Here is an 18,315-nt window from a genome sequence, read left to right on the forward strand (position 1 = left end):
GTCTTGGTCAAACAAAGGTACATTAGCTACATGCTAACCCTCAGCATTCACAGACTAGCTCGTATGTTAGCTTCAAGTGCCTGAAGCTAGGCGAGGTAAGCTAACATAATTCTAACGATGTTTTCGTATCAGGTGCTAAGTTCTGCTTCTACGTGGACTTCAGACTGTTTGCTTACTCTGTGCGGCACTGAGGGCTGAATGGATCTGATAAGATTAGCTGACTTGGCAAGGATTCAGAAAACTGATGTGCTGACATAAAACCTGTTAATTACAAATCTGGTGATAACAGCGATTTTCAGTGAATTTCAGAAGAAAAAAAACACTTAAGGAATTAAGTGAATAAGAAAACAAGGGTGATTTCAATTTTACCTTAATACAGCTGATTTAATGAGTTAAATTACCTTATTTCAGTGTTATATAATAATCACACCAACCACTTGTACCCATGGCTGCAGTCTACTGCTGTTCTAGTCCGCATAAGCCTAGGGATAAACCTGCTGATGGGCTGGGAGGGGGTTGATGGCACAGTGCTAGTAGCCTTTTTTATTTATTCCTTTTTTTTAAAAAAAAATCAGCTATTTATTTATTCTATGTAGAAAATTACACAAAAGGAGACAATGCACTGCAGTAAAACACAAACATCAGTTGGTTATAAACCTGTTTGGTATTCTTTAACAACCCTGGAGATACACTGACACTCCAAACAGGGGACTGTCCGGAGCATTACCCAGTGCTCTGAGGTTGTTTTGGCCTCCTGTGAACAGCTACCTCAGGGCAGTGATTTAAAGCAGGAGTGGGGAAAGTTTCAGAGCCACACGCCAGGCGCACTGCTTCACCCGCGACACTGTGAGCTCTGGTGACTCTGGTCACAGCGGCAGTCACCTGTGCGCACTCCAAAGAGGAGCACAGCTGAGGCGCGCAGCCTGCCTCTCTGCCTCCGGCTGCCTGATTCGTTACTCTTAGTGGTTGACGAATAGATCGGAGTAAAGGTATAGAGACCAAACAGAGATCATTTAAAAATAACAAAAATAAAACGCTAAAAAAATAAGTGTGGGTAACGCATGTAGAAAATACTTGGTCTGCGTGTATATAGCTTGTTGTTGTTTTTTTATTTGAAGTTTTTAAGTTTTAACTTCTGTTTAAAAGGTGCGCTCTAATCGCCCTGCATGTCAGTGTCTCAGCATGCATGTCAGCATGTGTATGCGCTATCATTTCTGCAGCTCTGCTGAGTTTTGAGTTTTTGCTTTGCCCTGAACACCTGAATAAATGAATTCACTTGAAAACTAAAAAAATCCAGTTCATGGGTTGTCTCTATAGCTGCACAATGGTGCTGAAAATACCATTTAAAATGAAATATGTTAATAATACATATAAATTCACAAATGATTATGTAGATCTTTGGCGCATTTAAGGATGGAGACTGCTTGTGCGTCACTAAAACGCAACTCATCTCTCTCTCTCTCTCTGTCTTTTAATTTTTTTTAACTACTAGACATCCAATAATCTCAGTAAAGCGATTTTTCTTTCCTGCCTCAATAATCACGGCAGCCTGCGTATTGTGAAGACTAAATAACGCGCAGGGTAAAAGCCGCAAATGACCGGCCTTAATTACTGTTTCAGTCTTGTCCTGCTTATGTTAATTATACAGGTTATATAGAAAAATGACTGAGTCACGTTTACACCCAAAGGAGCTGCTCAGTCACAGAAATCCATGCCATGAAGCTTCCAGAGCATTTTTTCCCCCTTCATTTTTTAAAATAAAACAGATAATGTTACTTATTTCGTTTCTATTTTACTTTATTCATTTATTTTTCGTTCTTAATGCCACAGAAGACGTGGGACTCAACATGAAGTCATCAGCGCGACTTTTACGCACTGTGCGCGCTCGGCTCTCGGTGGCCCCGCTGTGTAACCTTACGAGGTCTGTGGCTCCTAAACGCTTCCACTTAGCAGTAACACCGCTTACAGCTGATCGCGGAATAACTAGGAGCAAACACATTTCATGAACTGACTCGTTGCAAAGGTGGGACCCTGCTACAGAACCACGCTCAACTCAGCAAGACCTTCAGAAAGACGCATTCTTCCACAAATATTTAGAAAAGTCCGATGATAATAGAATACTTCCCAAAACAAACCAAAACAAATATTGCTAATAATAAATGAATACCAGTAATTAATGTCAGTTATAATTAAAATATAACCTGAATGTCTTACTCCGCGAGTTTGTTGGGGTTTTTTCTTTTGTAGAATTTTACATCTGTGCTTTTACTCATCTACAAAGCTACGGAGTTTAGACTGAAATTGATCACCCTGAGGTAAGGTTAAAGGATTTTTGAATGCCTTTAGACATGAGGTCTGATTCTCTAGTTGTTTTCAGTACTTGTTTATAGCTGCCATAATATTTCATTGCGAAGAATTTAACATATAATATCTTTGAGACAAACAGTGGGTGTCAAGAAATGACAGCAGTCATGTTTTAAAACTATAAACCATCACATACAACGACAGTTATCAGCATAAACAGACACACTGGATTTCTATAATGCATTGTGCTAAACTAGCTCTCCATTAATCCTTTGTGAATTTATAAGCTATATTCAAACCAAATTAAAATCAGTGCAGAGATACACATAAAAGTGTTGAAGTTTTTTCTTATGTAATTGTTCTTTTGTTCTTGCACATTTTGCAGCTTTTACAGCAGAACGCATGCTGTTGTATCCAGAATGATATTTGCCTTTTTTTTTTAAATAAACAGCGCCTTCACGGAAAACTACTGGGCCCACTGTTGCCTCACAGCAGGGGGGTCCTGGGTTTGAACCCTGGCACCCTTTCTGTGTGGACCTTGCACTGACAAAAAAATTGCTAAGTTAATGTTGACTGTCTGAACCGAAGACATTCTTCTCAAAGAGATTGTTGATCTCAAGAGTTCCACTTTCTGGTTAAATAAAGCTCGATGCCTAAAAAATGTACACGTTAGCTGTGCTCTGTGCTTTAATGCACCTCCCATCATGGATGCTGGCTATTGAACTGCACTGATAACAAGTCAGATGTCCTTCTCCTCTTTTGCACAGAGAATTAAATGTTGATGTTATATATATATATATATATATATATATATATATATATATATATATATATATATATATATATATATATATATATATAAAATGACTTTTATATTATGATTGGTCAGATCTTATTACAGTTTTCCTCTTCTTCTCTCTTTTAAATTGTTGTTGCACTGTATGATTTTAACCTGTATTAAGAAAAAATTGTGCTAATGTAACTACTTCCACTAGAGAACCACGTGTGTTTTCTATACACTGCAGCCTGAAGACCCAGAAATCATAGACATGGGCTGTTTATTTATTTAAAATCTTCTGCTCCAATTTTCTTTTCTTTTTTTTAATGTTTTCCTGATATGAAATGTAAAAAATTGCATAAAATTGGAATTTTTAAAAAATATTATATATTTTTTTATATAGAGAGCTCATGTTAATTTGCAAAAGTCATACTTTATTTTAGTATTCTGAAAGATTTCTGTACCCATTTTTTTAAAATGACCTCCGAGACTTCTGTACCTTTAGCATAACCATACATTTAATTTTTATTCAAACTGTAATCCCGTAATTCCCCCTATAGATTTTTCTTCCAGTATTACGTTACATCAATTATAAAGAAAGTAATAAAAGGTTGCATGTGTCTCTTGTGGAAATAAACAGAAAACCTGCAATAACGCAATAATCAATAGTCATAATCGTAGCATTAAGATTGCAGTGAATCGCTCCCCTGTGCTGCAATGCACTTTTTTACTGTTTCCCTTTTTAGAGGCTCTGCAATTTAAATGACTAATAAGCTGATCAGATGGCTGTTTGTGCAGCTCGCTGTAGGCATTGGTATCAAACTAAGACTCTTTTCCATTAGTTGAACAACCTGTAGGCTGATCAGCTGCTTAGCTGGCTTTAATCACGTCGTCACTGTGTGCAAACTCACCCGTAGCATTTATATTCAAAGACAGATCTGCATTTCATTTTATTTAAAAATAAAAATCGGATTTATTCCAGTTGGTAAAGTTGCTCTGCTAAAAACATTACCTCACTGGTCATGATGGGAGGTCCCATCACTTTGCAGGACTTTGATAATGGATGTGTGATGGGATTTGGATATAGGACCCACAGATAAAAAAACTAAGGGGGACTTAAAGGAGCCGGTCTCACACACCGAGACATTGATTCTGCTCCAGGAACAGATAACCACTAAAACGTCGACGCCTGTATCAGATAGCTCACAGAGACTTCAAAGCTGCATTGTGTTTTAATAATGCATACTACAGATCTGCGCACTTTGCTCTCTGGCACCGCATATCTTGATTTGAGAAAAATCAATAAAATCTAGCTGCGGGAAAAGTGTTCGAACACTTAGGCAAACATTTGAGGGGGGATGCATAGTAAGTGCAGGAGGTAATATGTGATTTAGTTTAAAGACAGAAAATAGAGTTTGACACATAAAGGTTAAAGGTCACTGCATCCACATACATCAGTAAAGGCCTGGACATGTCTGCCCCCCTCTCCCCACCACACACACACACACCCACACACACCCCCACACACACCAATTACTGAGGCTACTGTTGGACCGGGACAGTTAATCAAGAAGGTCCTCTTTGTTTTTCCTCTTGTGATAACAGTTCAGCTGGTGCTTTGCATATGAAGAGCAAAGCAAAGACACTGACAAGCTTCAACTCAGTCCTATTTTTCAATTGGACAAAAACACAGTGTTTGTTCTTTTTAAGATTGTTAATGTTTTGATTAATCATCAGGAGACTGTTTAAAACGAATCACATGACTCCCTGCTGCCATATTTGGATTAAAGACAAGTGGCTTCTAAAGTGGCCTCCTTTAAGTGAAAATATAACACTATATCCTTCTGCTGCACATTTCACTGAGCCACATTACTGGAATGAAACCACAGAGCACTAACACAAAAGAAATATAACACTAACACAGTAAAAATATATGCAAAAACACAAACTAATACATAATAAAATATATAACTGTGTATAGATATATAAATATGTGCACAGAAAAGTTGCTGGCTAATCTTCGCGCTCTATCTTGCTCTGTATGTTTTCTGTTTCTTGGGCAGCCATCATGTGACAATCGACAATCCCGAAACACAAACAATCACATGCACGTCGTATTTTAATTAACTGGTTTCGGCGATCAATCAACTTAGGTGATAATGGGTACGTGGGTGGGGCCGGAGTCAAGGGGTGGGGGTACTTCGAGTTAGCCATCCAGGTGCCGTGACATCACTGGGATCCCCTGTGGAGGCCTGTGACAGCCCATAAAAGGTGACCAGAGGTAAACAGGGGACACTCAGAGACACTTCGAGGGAAAGACGAGCGACCTCCATTCTCAACTGCTGTACATCCAGAGATCCATTCTAGCTGCTGTCATGTGGAAGGACTCTAATGGTAAGAGCTGCTCTCCAGATTTGAAAACTTAGAAAAACTAAACTGTGTGTTTTCAGGTTTTTTAGCAAAAAGCACTGTGTGCTGTGCTTTTTGCATGCTCAGTCATCCAGGTTGACAATTTTTAAAATCCCAGAAAGTTGAATCTGTTCATGGGGACGCAGCGTTTCTCATCCAAGTGATTTCTGGAGACTGAAAGAGTCACTTAGATGAGAGAAGAAACATTTGTCCTGCTGGAAACACTGCACCCGGATGATCAGTCAGCTTCCTGGGATACTGCACAGTGACTCACTCCAACAAGATCACAAGAAAGCCATTAGCTGGATTGCCACATTTTACATCTTTATGTAGCTGCTAAGATAGTACAGCAAGAAAATTGGTCATATATCCCGTCTGATCTGATGGAATAATCTGCTTTCTCTCCTTTCCACAGATGACGCCAATCCTGCGGCCTCCGGCAACGGCTCCTCTCGCACTGCCAGTCGCAGGAAGAGGACCAGCTTCTCCAAAGAACACGTGGAGCTGCTGCGCGCCACCTTCGAGACTGACCCATACCCTGGAATCACCATCAGAGAGAACCTGTCCCACACCACAGGCCTGCCCGAGTCCCGCATCCAGGTAAATATTTGTTGATGGAGCAAGACAGATATCAAGATGAAATAAATACAGTTTGTAAGTTTAGATTACGTTAGGATTTCATTTTGTTTACATAAAATAACAATAATTATGACATTATTTGACCTGCAAGCTGGTTAAAGACCCTCGTGGACTTTGTACCTCTTCCACTGTCGCTGTGCGGGGACTTGATACCGCGGTCACTGTATGTCTTTATCTGTTGAGATAACACCAGTTGTTTTTATCAGGAGCTTATTTGAGGGAAGAGACACACTGACAGCTGATAGCTTCTGCTTAAAAGAGAAAGATGATTATTAACACAGCAGAATGGAGTGCTTTAGCTGTAGCTCACGTATTTTTCCTTCATTTCCCGTCCAGGTGTGGTTTCAGAACCGAAGAGCTCGCACCCTAAAATCAAAAGGATCCAGCAAAGCCCAGTGGCAGTCTCAGACCCCAGCGCACAGTCCACAGGCCGGCCACCACACACAGGCCTTCGCACCTCAAATGCAGCAGGTGTTTAACAATGGACAGTTTCCTCCTGCCTTCAATGCCACCGGAGCGTATGGACAGTGTGGAGCCGCGTATGGGATTCAATCAGGAGGCTCAATGGGCAGTAACTCCAGCTCAAGCCTGTGGGAGTACATGCCTCAGCCAGCCTGGCAAAACTCCACTGGGGCTCCTGCATGGCATCAGCCTCCCATGGAGATGGTAAGCTACAACTCAAGCTCCAGCCAAGCCGCCTCCATGTACCCTAATCCAGACATACATGAGCTCCTTCAAACATTCAAAGCAGACAGTCCTGATTCTGGATTCTTCAACAGCAGCCGAGAGAGCAGCCCAACGGGTTGTCTGGAAGTTCCACAGATGGGGAGCATTCCGACTCCAGCACCTCTTGAGTACGGCAGGGATGCAGGACATCCGCCAGTGGTCCAGGATAGCTCACTGCCAGTGCTCTCATTGCAAGATATCATATGGGAGCTGAATGAGGAATGGCTGGGAGGAAATGGACTGGACAACGGAGCCACTGGAGAGGAGCCCCCTTACTTCTGATGGCTATGATGAGTATTTTTAATGGCTCAAGTGTTTAACGTAGGATCAATAGTTTCAAAATATTTTAAAAAAGCCATGTTTTTGCAGTATTTACTGCACATTTTTTGATTTTTTTTTTTGATTTTCTTCAAGTTTACTTAAAAAATATATATATATGTAAAAAAAAAAAGAAAAAAAGAACTAAACAAAAATCAATAGTTATATTGCATAATACTGTTTTCTTGGCTTCCCCTTTCCAAGAACGTACTCTCAGCTAATTCATGACCAGAGATTTGGCTCTGCTCACATCTGCACAGCCGCTGCTGTCCAGATGTGACAGATTTGGTATGAAGCTGGGGAGGAAACTAGGTCACATTCTACAGCCAGTAGATGGTGCCTGTGAGTTGTAAATATGAGAAAAAGGGGATTTTCTTTGTGTGCAGAGACATTATGGAGAGTAATATAAAAACGTGTTAAATCCCAATGAATGCTGAAATTAAATTTAATCTGTAATAAGACTTTATTTAAAAAATAATTATAACAAAAATAATCTATAGATGATTTATAGAGATGTTATTGTATAATGTTTGCATTTTGATTGATTAATTTTAAGGATCTGATAACAGAGGATGTTGTTTGCTGTAAAGATTCTGAAGCTCTGTGAGGTTAATTATTGGTTTGGGAAATGAAGTTGTTGATATAATATATTTGATTCTGTTAAGCTTTGTTCTTATGTTGCATGGCTGACATATAGTGTGTGATAATATAGAGAATATACAACTATGATTATGATTCTGTTATTATGTTTGCATGTTTTGCCAATAAAGTTTATTCTAAATGAACGTTCACATTGCCTCCATGACTCATAACTTACAGCATAGTACTGTGACATCATGGTATCATGATACAGTGATTCTTGTTCTGTAATTTCTACTTGAATTCAGTTTATTTTTAGTTTATTCGTTTTTTAAAATTTTATATTAGTTTAGTTTTTCAAGTTCAAGTTGAACAAAGATGTTTTTTTCACAGCTAGTTTTAGTTTTCAGTTTAGTTCCAGTTAACTATAGTGAGCGGGTAAAAATATCCACCCAGTTATTTGTTTTTTATTACAGGCTTTTATATTTATCAGCTCTCTGCCTGTGCTGCCTTTCATTTCTCTTTTTTTCACCTGTGAGTGTCTTCTTCTTCATGGCAAGGAGGTTAACTTCTTTTCTACTTTAATATTTTATATGTGATACAAGCAACCATGAAGTGCTGAGTCTGGTGAAGGAATCGATTTACATGGCTGCATTTTTGGGACAAAAACACAGATATTTGTCGATTATTGCGTCACAAGAGGAGATTAGTGTGACCACTTCAGTCAGTCTAAAATACAATCAACCCATTTTTTCCAGAGTTATGGTGTTGAAGAGGTGAGAGAAGTATTTATTTATTAATTTTATTTTATTTTATTTTATTTTATTTTATTTTATTTTATTTTATTTTATTTTATTTTATTTATTTATTTATTTATTTATTTATTTTATTTATTTTGCAAAACATGATGTCAGTGAACTTTAATTTTGACCATCAGTTTTCTGTCAGGTCATCCTTGAATCCAAGTGAAAATTTGTGTCAGATTGCCAGAATTTAGATTAATGCAGCTTTATTTTACTGTAAAAAAAATATTCAAACATAAAGGCACTAATGACCAAAAACTCAAAAACTAGAAGCTAAAAACGAGGAAATAAAGCTAGGAAGCTGGAAAACAAAGACTGGAACAGAGAGCTAGGAATTACCACAACCATAGAGGAAATCACACAGTTATGTGGGACAAAGCAACAACAAGCAGAGGAAGACAACGGGCTTAAATACACAGAGGGGTGACGAGAGAAGTGGAAACACAGCTGGAACAGATCTAACATACTGAGACGGGGAGGAAGCAAAACTGAATGCACTGAACACGGGGCAAACGACTATCAAAATAAAACAGGAAATATGAGACACACAATAAGAAGCCAACAGACTGAACACAGAGAGCAGAGGGAGCGAGAGACACGACTGGAACACAGATGAATAAACACGGAGACAGAACTTATCATACATGATAGACATGACAGATCAAATATAGGGAACGCAGGAAGAAGACAGAGAGGCATCAAACAAACTAAACGATCTAATCAGAACTCGTAAGCACAAGAAAACTAAAAAATAAGTCACTCAGAGAAAATAACTAAACTCACAATATAATTTCAATATTTATATTCTGATGATGTAGAAGTGTATGAATCAAATATGATGGTGGTTAAACGTAGTACTGTTAAGTGCTTTAAATATGCAATTTTCCAAATCGCCAACAGGGGGCGACTCCTGTGATTTCAAAAAGGAGTGTTTATACAGAAGTCTTTGAGGCAATTGTCTGCAGATCTGTGATGAGTTGGTGGGCTTTATCTCTAGTTTCACATCTAATTTAATACAACATGAAGTTTATTTTGTAAATTATGTTCCCTGTTAGAGCCAATCTGGTCTTTAAGTGATGACGTATGAACCCTGCTTCCGGGTCCAAACTACTCTGCATTTATTAAGGCTGTTGTGTTTTTAACATGTTTTAATGCTTTGTATCATGTTCTGTTTAATCTGAACAAGCCCCTAAAAGAAGTCAGTGATCACTGTCGGCCTCTCTCAGTTTTTATTAGCACATTTCATCTTAAAGCTAAAACCATATGATGTGACTACAGCCCATTAAACTAGCAAGCGAACTCCCTGCTAGCTTCTAACACCGTTAAAATTCTGTTTTCATGGATGCCTGGATGTTAAACTTAATTGTTACACCTGGTAGAGAAGCAACACTGATCATTTGATTAAAGATGAAGGAATCTGGACAGTTTGTAACTCAGTGATGCCGCAGTGTTTGTTTGACAATGGGACCTGAAGCAGAGTTTTGGCCCAGAATTGACTAATGATGTCAGACTTAAAGACTGGATAAGGACAATAGAGCAGGGCATGCTTGTGGTTGGGTCTTCTCTGGGTGTTCTCCCTCAGAAACCTCTGGATGTTGCAGTAATATTTAATGTTGACAGCTGAATCCTGGGGGACCAGTGCTGGCTGCACTGTGAACTGTGCACTATGGATGTCGTTCTCCTGATCGGATGCGTTGGCTAGAGGTTTGGACTTTGTGGACTCACTGGGGGATTTGAGGGAGACCTCTCTCATCACCCGTGTTAATCATACATATGTAAGTAAGATCATGTTGACGGGCTATAAGCCATCTGAAATTTCTTTTCTTACATTTTGTTTGTTGGTCTGTAGGAACAGTCCATAGTGCCACATTAATACTTAGCAGTGTCATTTTATATTTTCACTAAGAGCCACTCTGTTTATGTAACACACCCAAAGAAAGATTCTAGGTCTGACCAACCGTCTCAGTCGTGGGCAAAAAGATGGAAGTCAATAAAATTCTAAAAGATAATTTATTGACAAAAAAATCAAGAGATAAAACAAAACAGTCCAGTGTCCCATTTATGAATCAAATAAAAACACACAGTCCCAAGGCCAGAGCCAGCTATGCCACACGGCCTGTTGCCTTTAACAGGGTTAGAAGTTGTCCTCGGAGACCCACCACCCTGCAAGCATATAGCCAGTGGTCACTCCAGCCTCTGCAACTCTGCTGTCTTTAGGCTGTGGCATATAATAGGCCCTGGCCTGCACAGAGAGACAAAACAACACAGCAGTGTTTGTAGTGTGGGCTATAAGTAGACCAGTGTATCAGTGCAATCAAGTACACCTGCCTCTAATTAGTCCAACCCCATTCCAGCCATTGGCTCACCAAAAATGTGACACACACACACAACCACTCCCAACCCAGTGCAACTTCACACAATAATATGGAGCTAAATTAACACAGGCACATTAGTCTACCATGTTACATTTACTTTCCCCGAGCACCAGTGACCCTAAAAGCCAAGGTTAACCTGTCAGGTCAAGATAAATTTAATTTCATTTTACATTCTCTGCATGAATGTCCTGTGATTTCCTCCGACCCGATGACCTGTACACATGTTTCCTTATCAAACACGCCAAGGAAAAAGCCCAGGATAGTACACAGGATGTCAGGCTCGAGGCTTTGCACTGTTTTTCCTGCAACAGTGAAACGTGCGTATATTGTTTGTACTGTTTTGGCCTCCTGCCTTCATCCTTAAGATGAGAGGAAGGGAGTTGTCCTTTTGTTAGAGTCTGGCGTGGGTTCCTGTCCCTTAGGATAAAAAAGAGACACACAATAGGCTAAGACGCAGGAGGCAACGTGACTCTTCAGCCTGTTGTGGTCCCTAAAGATAGATCAGCAGAGGAAATGTTGCAGACTGTTATTGCCGAGCAGGTGTTCACAAGCACATGATGCATAATAACAAGATGCAGACAGCTGAGAGTAAAGAATACTACTACTGAACCAACATAGGATTGAAAGCAGCTCTTTTTGTGTTTCTCTTTCAACAAACGTCCCCCCCTCAGTCCTCAGTAACAGACTCAGCTTATATTGAAAAAGTGATATAAAGTGACCCTGATATAGCCAGCTTTTTAGGTTTTTAAACTTATTTCATTTCTCTATTTGAACTATCCCTCTGTTTTTACAGCAATTTATCATCTTTTTAGCACATCATTAATTCCCCCCATCCGCCGTCAGACTTTAAGGAATCACCGGTGCATGACATGGATATCAGTTATCTGTTCCCCGAAACAGTAGCCGATCACTAAGAAGCTAAGTCATCAGATCATAAGTGATGGGTTCCCAGATTGTTTCAGCTGTCCCCCTATGGGTGTGTTTTGAGATCCAGGAAAGAGCTATTATAAAAACATAATTCAAACTTCAGTCCGTCCTTGTGACTGACAGAATTAAACAGGATGAAATGGCAGTTCTGTCCACTGACACGAGTCATGAGGCCAAGCTAAAAGTTTTTGCCAGTTTGTTTGCATGTTTGGAAATGCCATTTCCCTTCTTTTCACTTATATAGTCTTGAGAGGTCAGGCCATAAAATATCCTGAAGACGTCCAACAGAGCACTTCACTCTGAGACTGCAGGTTTACTTGTGGTTCCTTAGAGTTTCTAAAAGTAAAATGGGAGGCAGAGCTTCCAGCTGTCAGGCTCCTCTCTTGTGGGACCAGCTCCCAGTTTGGATTCAGGAGACAGACACCCTCAGTACTTCTAAAATTAGACTTTAAACTTTCCTTTTTGATAAAGTTTATAGTTAGCGCTGGAACAGTGAAATCAGTGCAAAGTATACTTGCATTATACCCTTGTTTCTTTGTAGTTTTGTATCTTGTTTGTATCTCCTTCAGTGACAGACTGCTGCATCCTAGATGCATGAAGGAGTGTTTCCGCAGGTCCTTCCTCTCTGCAGCTGTCAGACTGCAAAATCAAAACTGCTCCCAACAAACAGATGTTTACATCAACGCTGTAATTTGCACTAATAAACCAAACAACTACTACTGTTATGACTTGCACATTACTTTTCTCAGTGTATATATACTTTTTAATGCAGAGGTACAATACACAATCTGTACGTTTCTAATTATTCTAAATATTCTTAACTATTTAAACATCTTTCAGTTTCCTGCTCTGTTTGCACACTACAACATGGGTTTGCCACATATCTGTACTTTAATTTTAATAACTGTACAGTACTGTTTTGATAACTATTGTCCATGATGTGAATATGTAAAAATTTTGTGTGTTTCTGTTCTATGTCCTGTGTCCTATTCCGTTTGTATACGTGTTTTTTGATGCTGTTACAACCAAATTTCCCCCTGTGGGACAATTAAAGGATTATTCTTCTATTCTATCTGTGCTCCTGCTTCTGTCTTCTCCCTCCCTTCACACACTAGACTTGTTTTCTGCTGGAGGTTTCTTCCTGTTAAAAAGGAGTTCTTCCTCGCCGATGTTGCCAAATGATCATAGGAGACGCCATGACGACTGGGGTTATCTCTCTAATAATGATGTCTTTGCCATAAAATATAAAGAGATGAATGTTTTTGTGAAATTGCTTTGCATAAATAAAATGATATTGAATTGAATTTAGCAGATGGTGCTTTGATACTCAGATCAGGTGTGCAACACGAGTTACCATGGCAATCTATCAATTCCCTGTCAAAAAGTGTATCACCTTGCTAATGTGATGATGGATGACACAGGGGTTGTTCTTTGTTGCCATATGGAATAACAGTCCATGTATTTAGATTCCCCCAAAATGAACGACACCAGGGCCACACAGAATCACATCGTCCAGCCTGTTTCATAATCACAACACGGCGAATGTGTCTTTGATCAATCTTACTCGACGCCATTGCCATGACTGCCACTGCTCCATGTTTAGAAATGCAAGTGAGAAATGTTGTTGATGTTTGTTTTTCTTGATGGAAAAGCTGAGCTACATATTTCACATGATCCTTTGACAGCTCCCCCACACGCTGAATAAATTCATGAGTCAACCACCAACCATCAGATGTTTCTGTTAATGGGACCTTGTTTGGAAAAAAAATATTTATGGTGCTAATCATCTGTCTCTGTTTGCTGTAAATGACTTTGCTTGTTTCTTCTTTTTTTGCCCTTATAGTTAGAAGTGATTGCTTAACAGAAGCGGTTCCTCTAAACCTAAACTTGGTTCCACTCGGTGGTGTGCAACATCATGAGGTTTAGCATCAGTTTCAGGGTTAGGCTACTTCCAGACAGTGATTTCCACTCGTAATCAGCTGAGTTTTTCATGTGATGAGGGTTGTGGCTGGAAGTGTAAGACCAGCGTAACATGGCATGACCCACATTCTTGTGAAGGTGCTTATATGAGAGATTGTAGAGGGTTATCAATTAATGCATGCAAGCTTGGTTTGCAAGAAACAGCTATAAACTGTAAAGGCACATATACATTATATTGCCAGAAGTATTTATGCAACCATACAAATCACTAAATTCAGATGTTCCAGTCATGGCCACAGGAGCAGTGGAAAACGTGACACCAGGTAACATGGCCATGGCCACTCTCTGTCTGGTGATCAGATGGTCAGATGAGTCTGGGTTTAGCAGTTGCCAGGACCGCACTGTGCCAAATGTAAAGTTTGGTGGAGGGGGGATTATGGTGTGGGATTGTTTTTCAGGAGTTGTGCTCAGCCTCTTAGTTCCAGTCAAAGGAACTCTTAATAGTCCAGTATACCGAGACATTTTCAAGAACAAGACAACTTCATGTTCCCAACTTTGTAGCAACAGTTTGGGGTTGGCCCCTTCCTGTTCCAGCATGACTGTGCACCAGTGCACAAAGTCAGGTCCATAAAGACACGGATGAGCCAGTTTGGTGTAGAAATACTTGACTGGCCTGCCCAGAGTCCTGCTGCCAGAAAACATTCTTCCCAGAAGAGTTGAAGTTATTATAGCTGCAAAGACTTGGCAGACATCATATTAAACTCTTTGGATTAAAAATGGGATGTCACTCAAGTTCATATGTGTGTGAAAGCATATAAGCAAATACTTTAGGCAGTAAAGTTTATGTAGATTTCTGCTAAACAACACAGAAATAATATGCCGGAGCTTCACTCACCAAAACCTAAGCACAAATTTCTTAGAGTAGAGTACCTCACAGTTCATCCTCATGATCTATAAGATAATGCCAGAAGGTGCAAACAGCAAACACACGCTGGAAAATCTTCACTCTGTAGAGTTGTTATGAAGGTAGAAATCAGCTCTACATAACAAAACCATTTTTTCGCAGCAGGCTATAAACATGCTACTTGCTGAATATATGGGAGTCTAAGGGGAATGTGTTACGTTTTTACTAGTCTGAAGTTGCCATTAGAGGAAGTGCAGTTTCTGGCACTTCCTTATTGGCTTCATTTCCTGTTGGAGGTTGCCACTTGAGACTTCTGGCCTCTTTGGTGTTGTTTCTCTATCTGCGGCATGCGTGCGATCCAAAGCAACACTGTTGTTCCCAGTAATTAATATTTACAGGGCGCACATCACATGAAGCAATAAAAATATGACCGTTTCTAAGAATGGCCTCATTTTGCTCCTGCTCACCAGACACACACATGCATTCACAGGCGTTAACAGCTCCGATGTTGAGCAAACTGGGGGCTGACAGGCGTGTGAGTGATGGTCCTCAGCTGCCCTGGCAGTTCCAGGCATGAAGCCTAGCCTTCACTAAAAATATGGCCTGTAATTTAACCAAACCCTCCCAGGGAGTCCGAGCGGGCTACGCGCGCTAAATTAGGAGGTCATCTGAGCACTCTGTGATTGCACTGCACCACTCTCTCCGCTTTACACGTCTCCACTGTGACTGATGTTGGTCACTCTCAGAGAGGGAGCTGCATACATGTGCACTATACCATCTGAAAGATAGTATCAGGAAACTGGATAGGAGACGTGAGAGTGAAGAGTTCTAACATTTATTTGGCTTTACTAAAATAGAACAACAAACCTGGCCAGCCAGACCGATGTAATACGACACAACTGACTATGTACATTAAATGCATGTAATCATGTCATTTTATCTGTTGGGAACACACAGATTTACAGGCTGTGACATGCAGAATTTAACAGTGGAGCATTTTTTATTGCAGCCTGCACCTCTAAACTTGGCTCCTTACAGAAATAGAGAGTTGATATTAAATGTCATTCACACAGAAAATAAGGTCAGCAGCTCACTAATGAACTCCCCGGCAGCAAAGTCTTGAGGTACCTGCCAGCACTGATATACTCTATGGCTACCTGATCCACCGCATGAACACAATATGTGTCCTTTGTGAAATGTCCTTAAAACATGATGGAAGCTTCACATGATTTTATTTGCACTTTTTTCTTTATTGGATAATATTCATATATGTAAGGACTTCACATTCAAGTCTGCTGATTATGTTCAAATCTGTCACCCGTGTGTTTTCAAGGTAACCTGGTTCTCTTTCTGTTGTCTTGTATCTTGATTCCTGGCCTCTACGGGCCAACAAGGAGATTTTTATGGCTCCACTCACACTCCGCTCCACTTCATCCTCTTCTACGCCATCTTCACCTTGCAGCAGCAGCAATGTTAGACACCACCACTTATGGTACATTCATGCTGCAAGCAAAAGTACCCAAAACCTTTTTCCTTTTTTTTTTTTTTTTTTTTTTTTTTTTTTAAATCTAAACAGCTCAAATCCTCTCTCTGAACTTCTGCTCTTCTTTGATTCTCTTTTGGCCCACATCCACATGTGTCTTAAGTCAAATACAGACTTCATTCTGAACAATCAGATCACAGTTCATGCAGTTTCTACATCCTTTGCCTTGCCACAAGAAACTATGAAGGCTGGCAATGTGTCCATGGTGTACCCACCTCCTCTTGCCTGGCTGGGATAGGTCAGAGCGCAGTGTTGGGGAGTAACGGAATACATGTACCGCCGTTACGTATTTAAAATACAAAATATGAGTAACTGTATTCTGTTACAGTTACCGTTTAAAAAGGTGGTATTCAGAATACAGTTACTTTGTTGAAATAAATGGATTACACAGCGGTACTTCCCTGTTTCGTATTGTGGCGGGTCAGGCCTGTTTGGGTTTTGTTTGACAGCTATGTTCTGTTGTTCCAGGTGGCAGCGTTACGGTTGCCATGGTTACAGGGTGACGCTCTCTCTCTGCGTGTTTCCTGGGTGAGAGAGGCCTTTATGTTGTTGTTGTGCTAAGCTAATAGGCAGAATGCTACAGGTATAACTCTAAAGAATGTAGCATCATGGGCAGTGTAGTCCGTGCTGCAGGGAGAATGGACTGCCATACACGTTATGTGTCTGTGAGCGAGGGAGGGAGAAAAAGGAAAAGTACGAGCTGTCATCGAGCAAAAACGGGAGCTGGAAGCAGGTAAATATAATAATAACCACTGCAGCCAAGAAGAGTGCCTGATGAGCCCAGTTGTAAGTAAGCTATTAAGACTCGACTGTACACCGTGTTCGTGTTTTCCTCCGAAACAATAAGTTCCGTTGGAGCAGCCTTTCAACGCCTCTCTCTGTCTCTCGCTAGCAAAGTTGACCCAGACAACAAAGTAAAGCTAGTTTTCAGCTACGAGCCCGACACAGAACCCACCGTATTAGCCAGAGGTCCCTTTACTACGGTTCGGAGCCGCGGACCTTCAGTAACAGTAATAAATCACAGCAATAGTACATTCACGTAGTTGTAAACAGCATGATAATATATTAAGTAATCCAAAGTATTCAGAATATGTTACTCTCATTGAGTAACGTAACGGAATACGTTACAGAATACATTTTGGGGCATGTATTCTGTAATGGAATACATTTTAAAAGTAACCTTCCCAACACTGTCAGGGCGGAAGCTCAGAGGACAGCTTTTCTGGAAATCACCTAGGATTTTTAAATTCATACTACAGTTGCATGTTCTAGGAGGCAAATTTCATTTTAATTGTCTCAACTGCTTAGAAGCATGATTGAAAGCAAAAGTTTGTTTTTATGGTCTCCTGTATCTTCTCCCCGTTGCAGTAACTGTTTAAGCTGTTTCAGCTGCTGACCTGACCGGTAATCATCTGTGGGTTTCAGTGGTGACGCATCCATAAATCAGCATCTCTTCGCGAGAGGCACGTGTCTCACGTCAGTAAGTGGGACATATCTCAATATGTGGAAGGTGCGCACACGTGGTCACCCAAAACACTCAAACACATTGATTAACATGTCGAACATCAGTCAGGTTAAAACTGCTAAAGATCCACAATGATAGACAACATCCAACTTTATGCAGGTGTTGTCATTTTGCCGTATGAAAGGCGCCACATAGCAGCTACATCTGGTGGGCGCTTGGCTTGACTGGAGGCTATAATTAACCTTGTCATTTAAAACCCACTGATATCTACAGGAAGTGAAATCATAACAGTGATTTCATGAATGCTCCCCCTCCCGCCACCATCCCAGCCCAACGCAGGGAGCGGTGCCTCCAATGTAACACCTTCAGCAGGAGTACTACATGTATGAGGTAATTGTTGTTTGGTCATGTGAGCCGCTGCAGCAGCTGTCAAATGTGATGATAGCAGGAGAATCCTCGGCACCGCCCCCTTCAGCTGATTGGACGGCTCGTAGTCGCCTAGGGACCATCAACCAAGAGATCAGCTTATAGAGGGAAGGGGTGGGCGGTTATAAAGATTAGTTTGAACAACCCACGGAGATAGATTGAAGAATAGAAACTATCGATGTTGTAAAACTACAGTAAA

General features: G+C 40.4%; 1 protein-coding gene across 1 annotated transcript; it reads left to right on the forward strand.

Moving 5' to 3' along the window:
• The first annotated feature begins 5,457 nt into the window (after positions 1–5,457).
• Positions 5,458–7,138, forward strand: LOC148100012 (uncharacterized). The gene is made up of 3 exons (XM_087849782.1): positions 5,458–5,476; positions 5,907–6,091; positions 6,467–7,138. Exons 1-3 carry the CDS (start codon positions 5,458–5,460, stop codon positions 7,136–7,138), a joined length of 876 nt encoding a protein of 291 aa, XP_087705908.1.
• Positions 7,139–18,315: the final 11,177 nt, after the last annotated feature.

The sequence above is a fragment of the Neolamprologus brichardi genome, chromosome 13 (assembly GCF_056152115.1).
Source record: "Neolamprologus brichardi isolate AB-2024 chromosome 13, ASM5615211v1, whole genome shotgun sequence".
Lineage (NCBI taxonomy): Eukaryota > Metazoa > Chordata > Actinopteri > Cichliformes > Cichlidae > Neolamprologus > Neolamprologus brichardi.

What these genes read in the sequence shown, in the direction of transcription:
- LOC148100012 (XM_087849782.1), top strand. An exon ending in TGCCCGAGTCCCGCATCCAG is followed by an intron (nt 6,092 to 6,466) that starts GTAAATATTTGT and finishes TTTCCCGTCCAG; the next exon opens with GTGTGGTTTCAGAACCGAAG.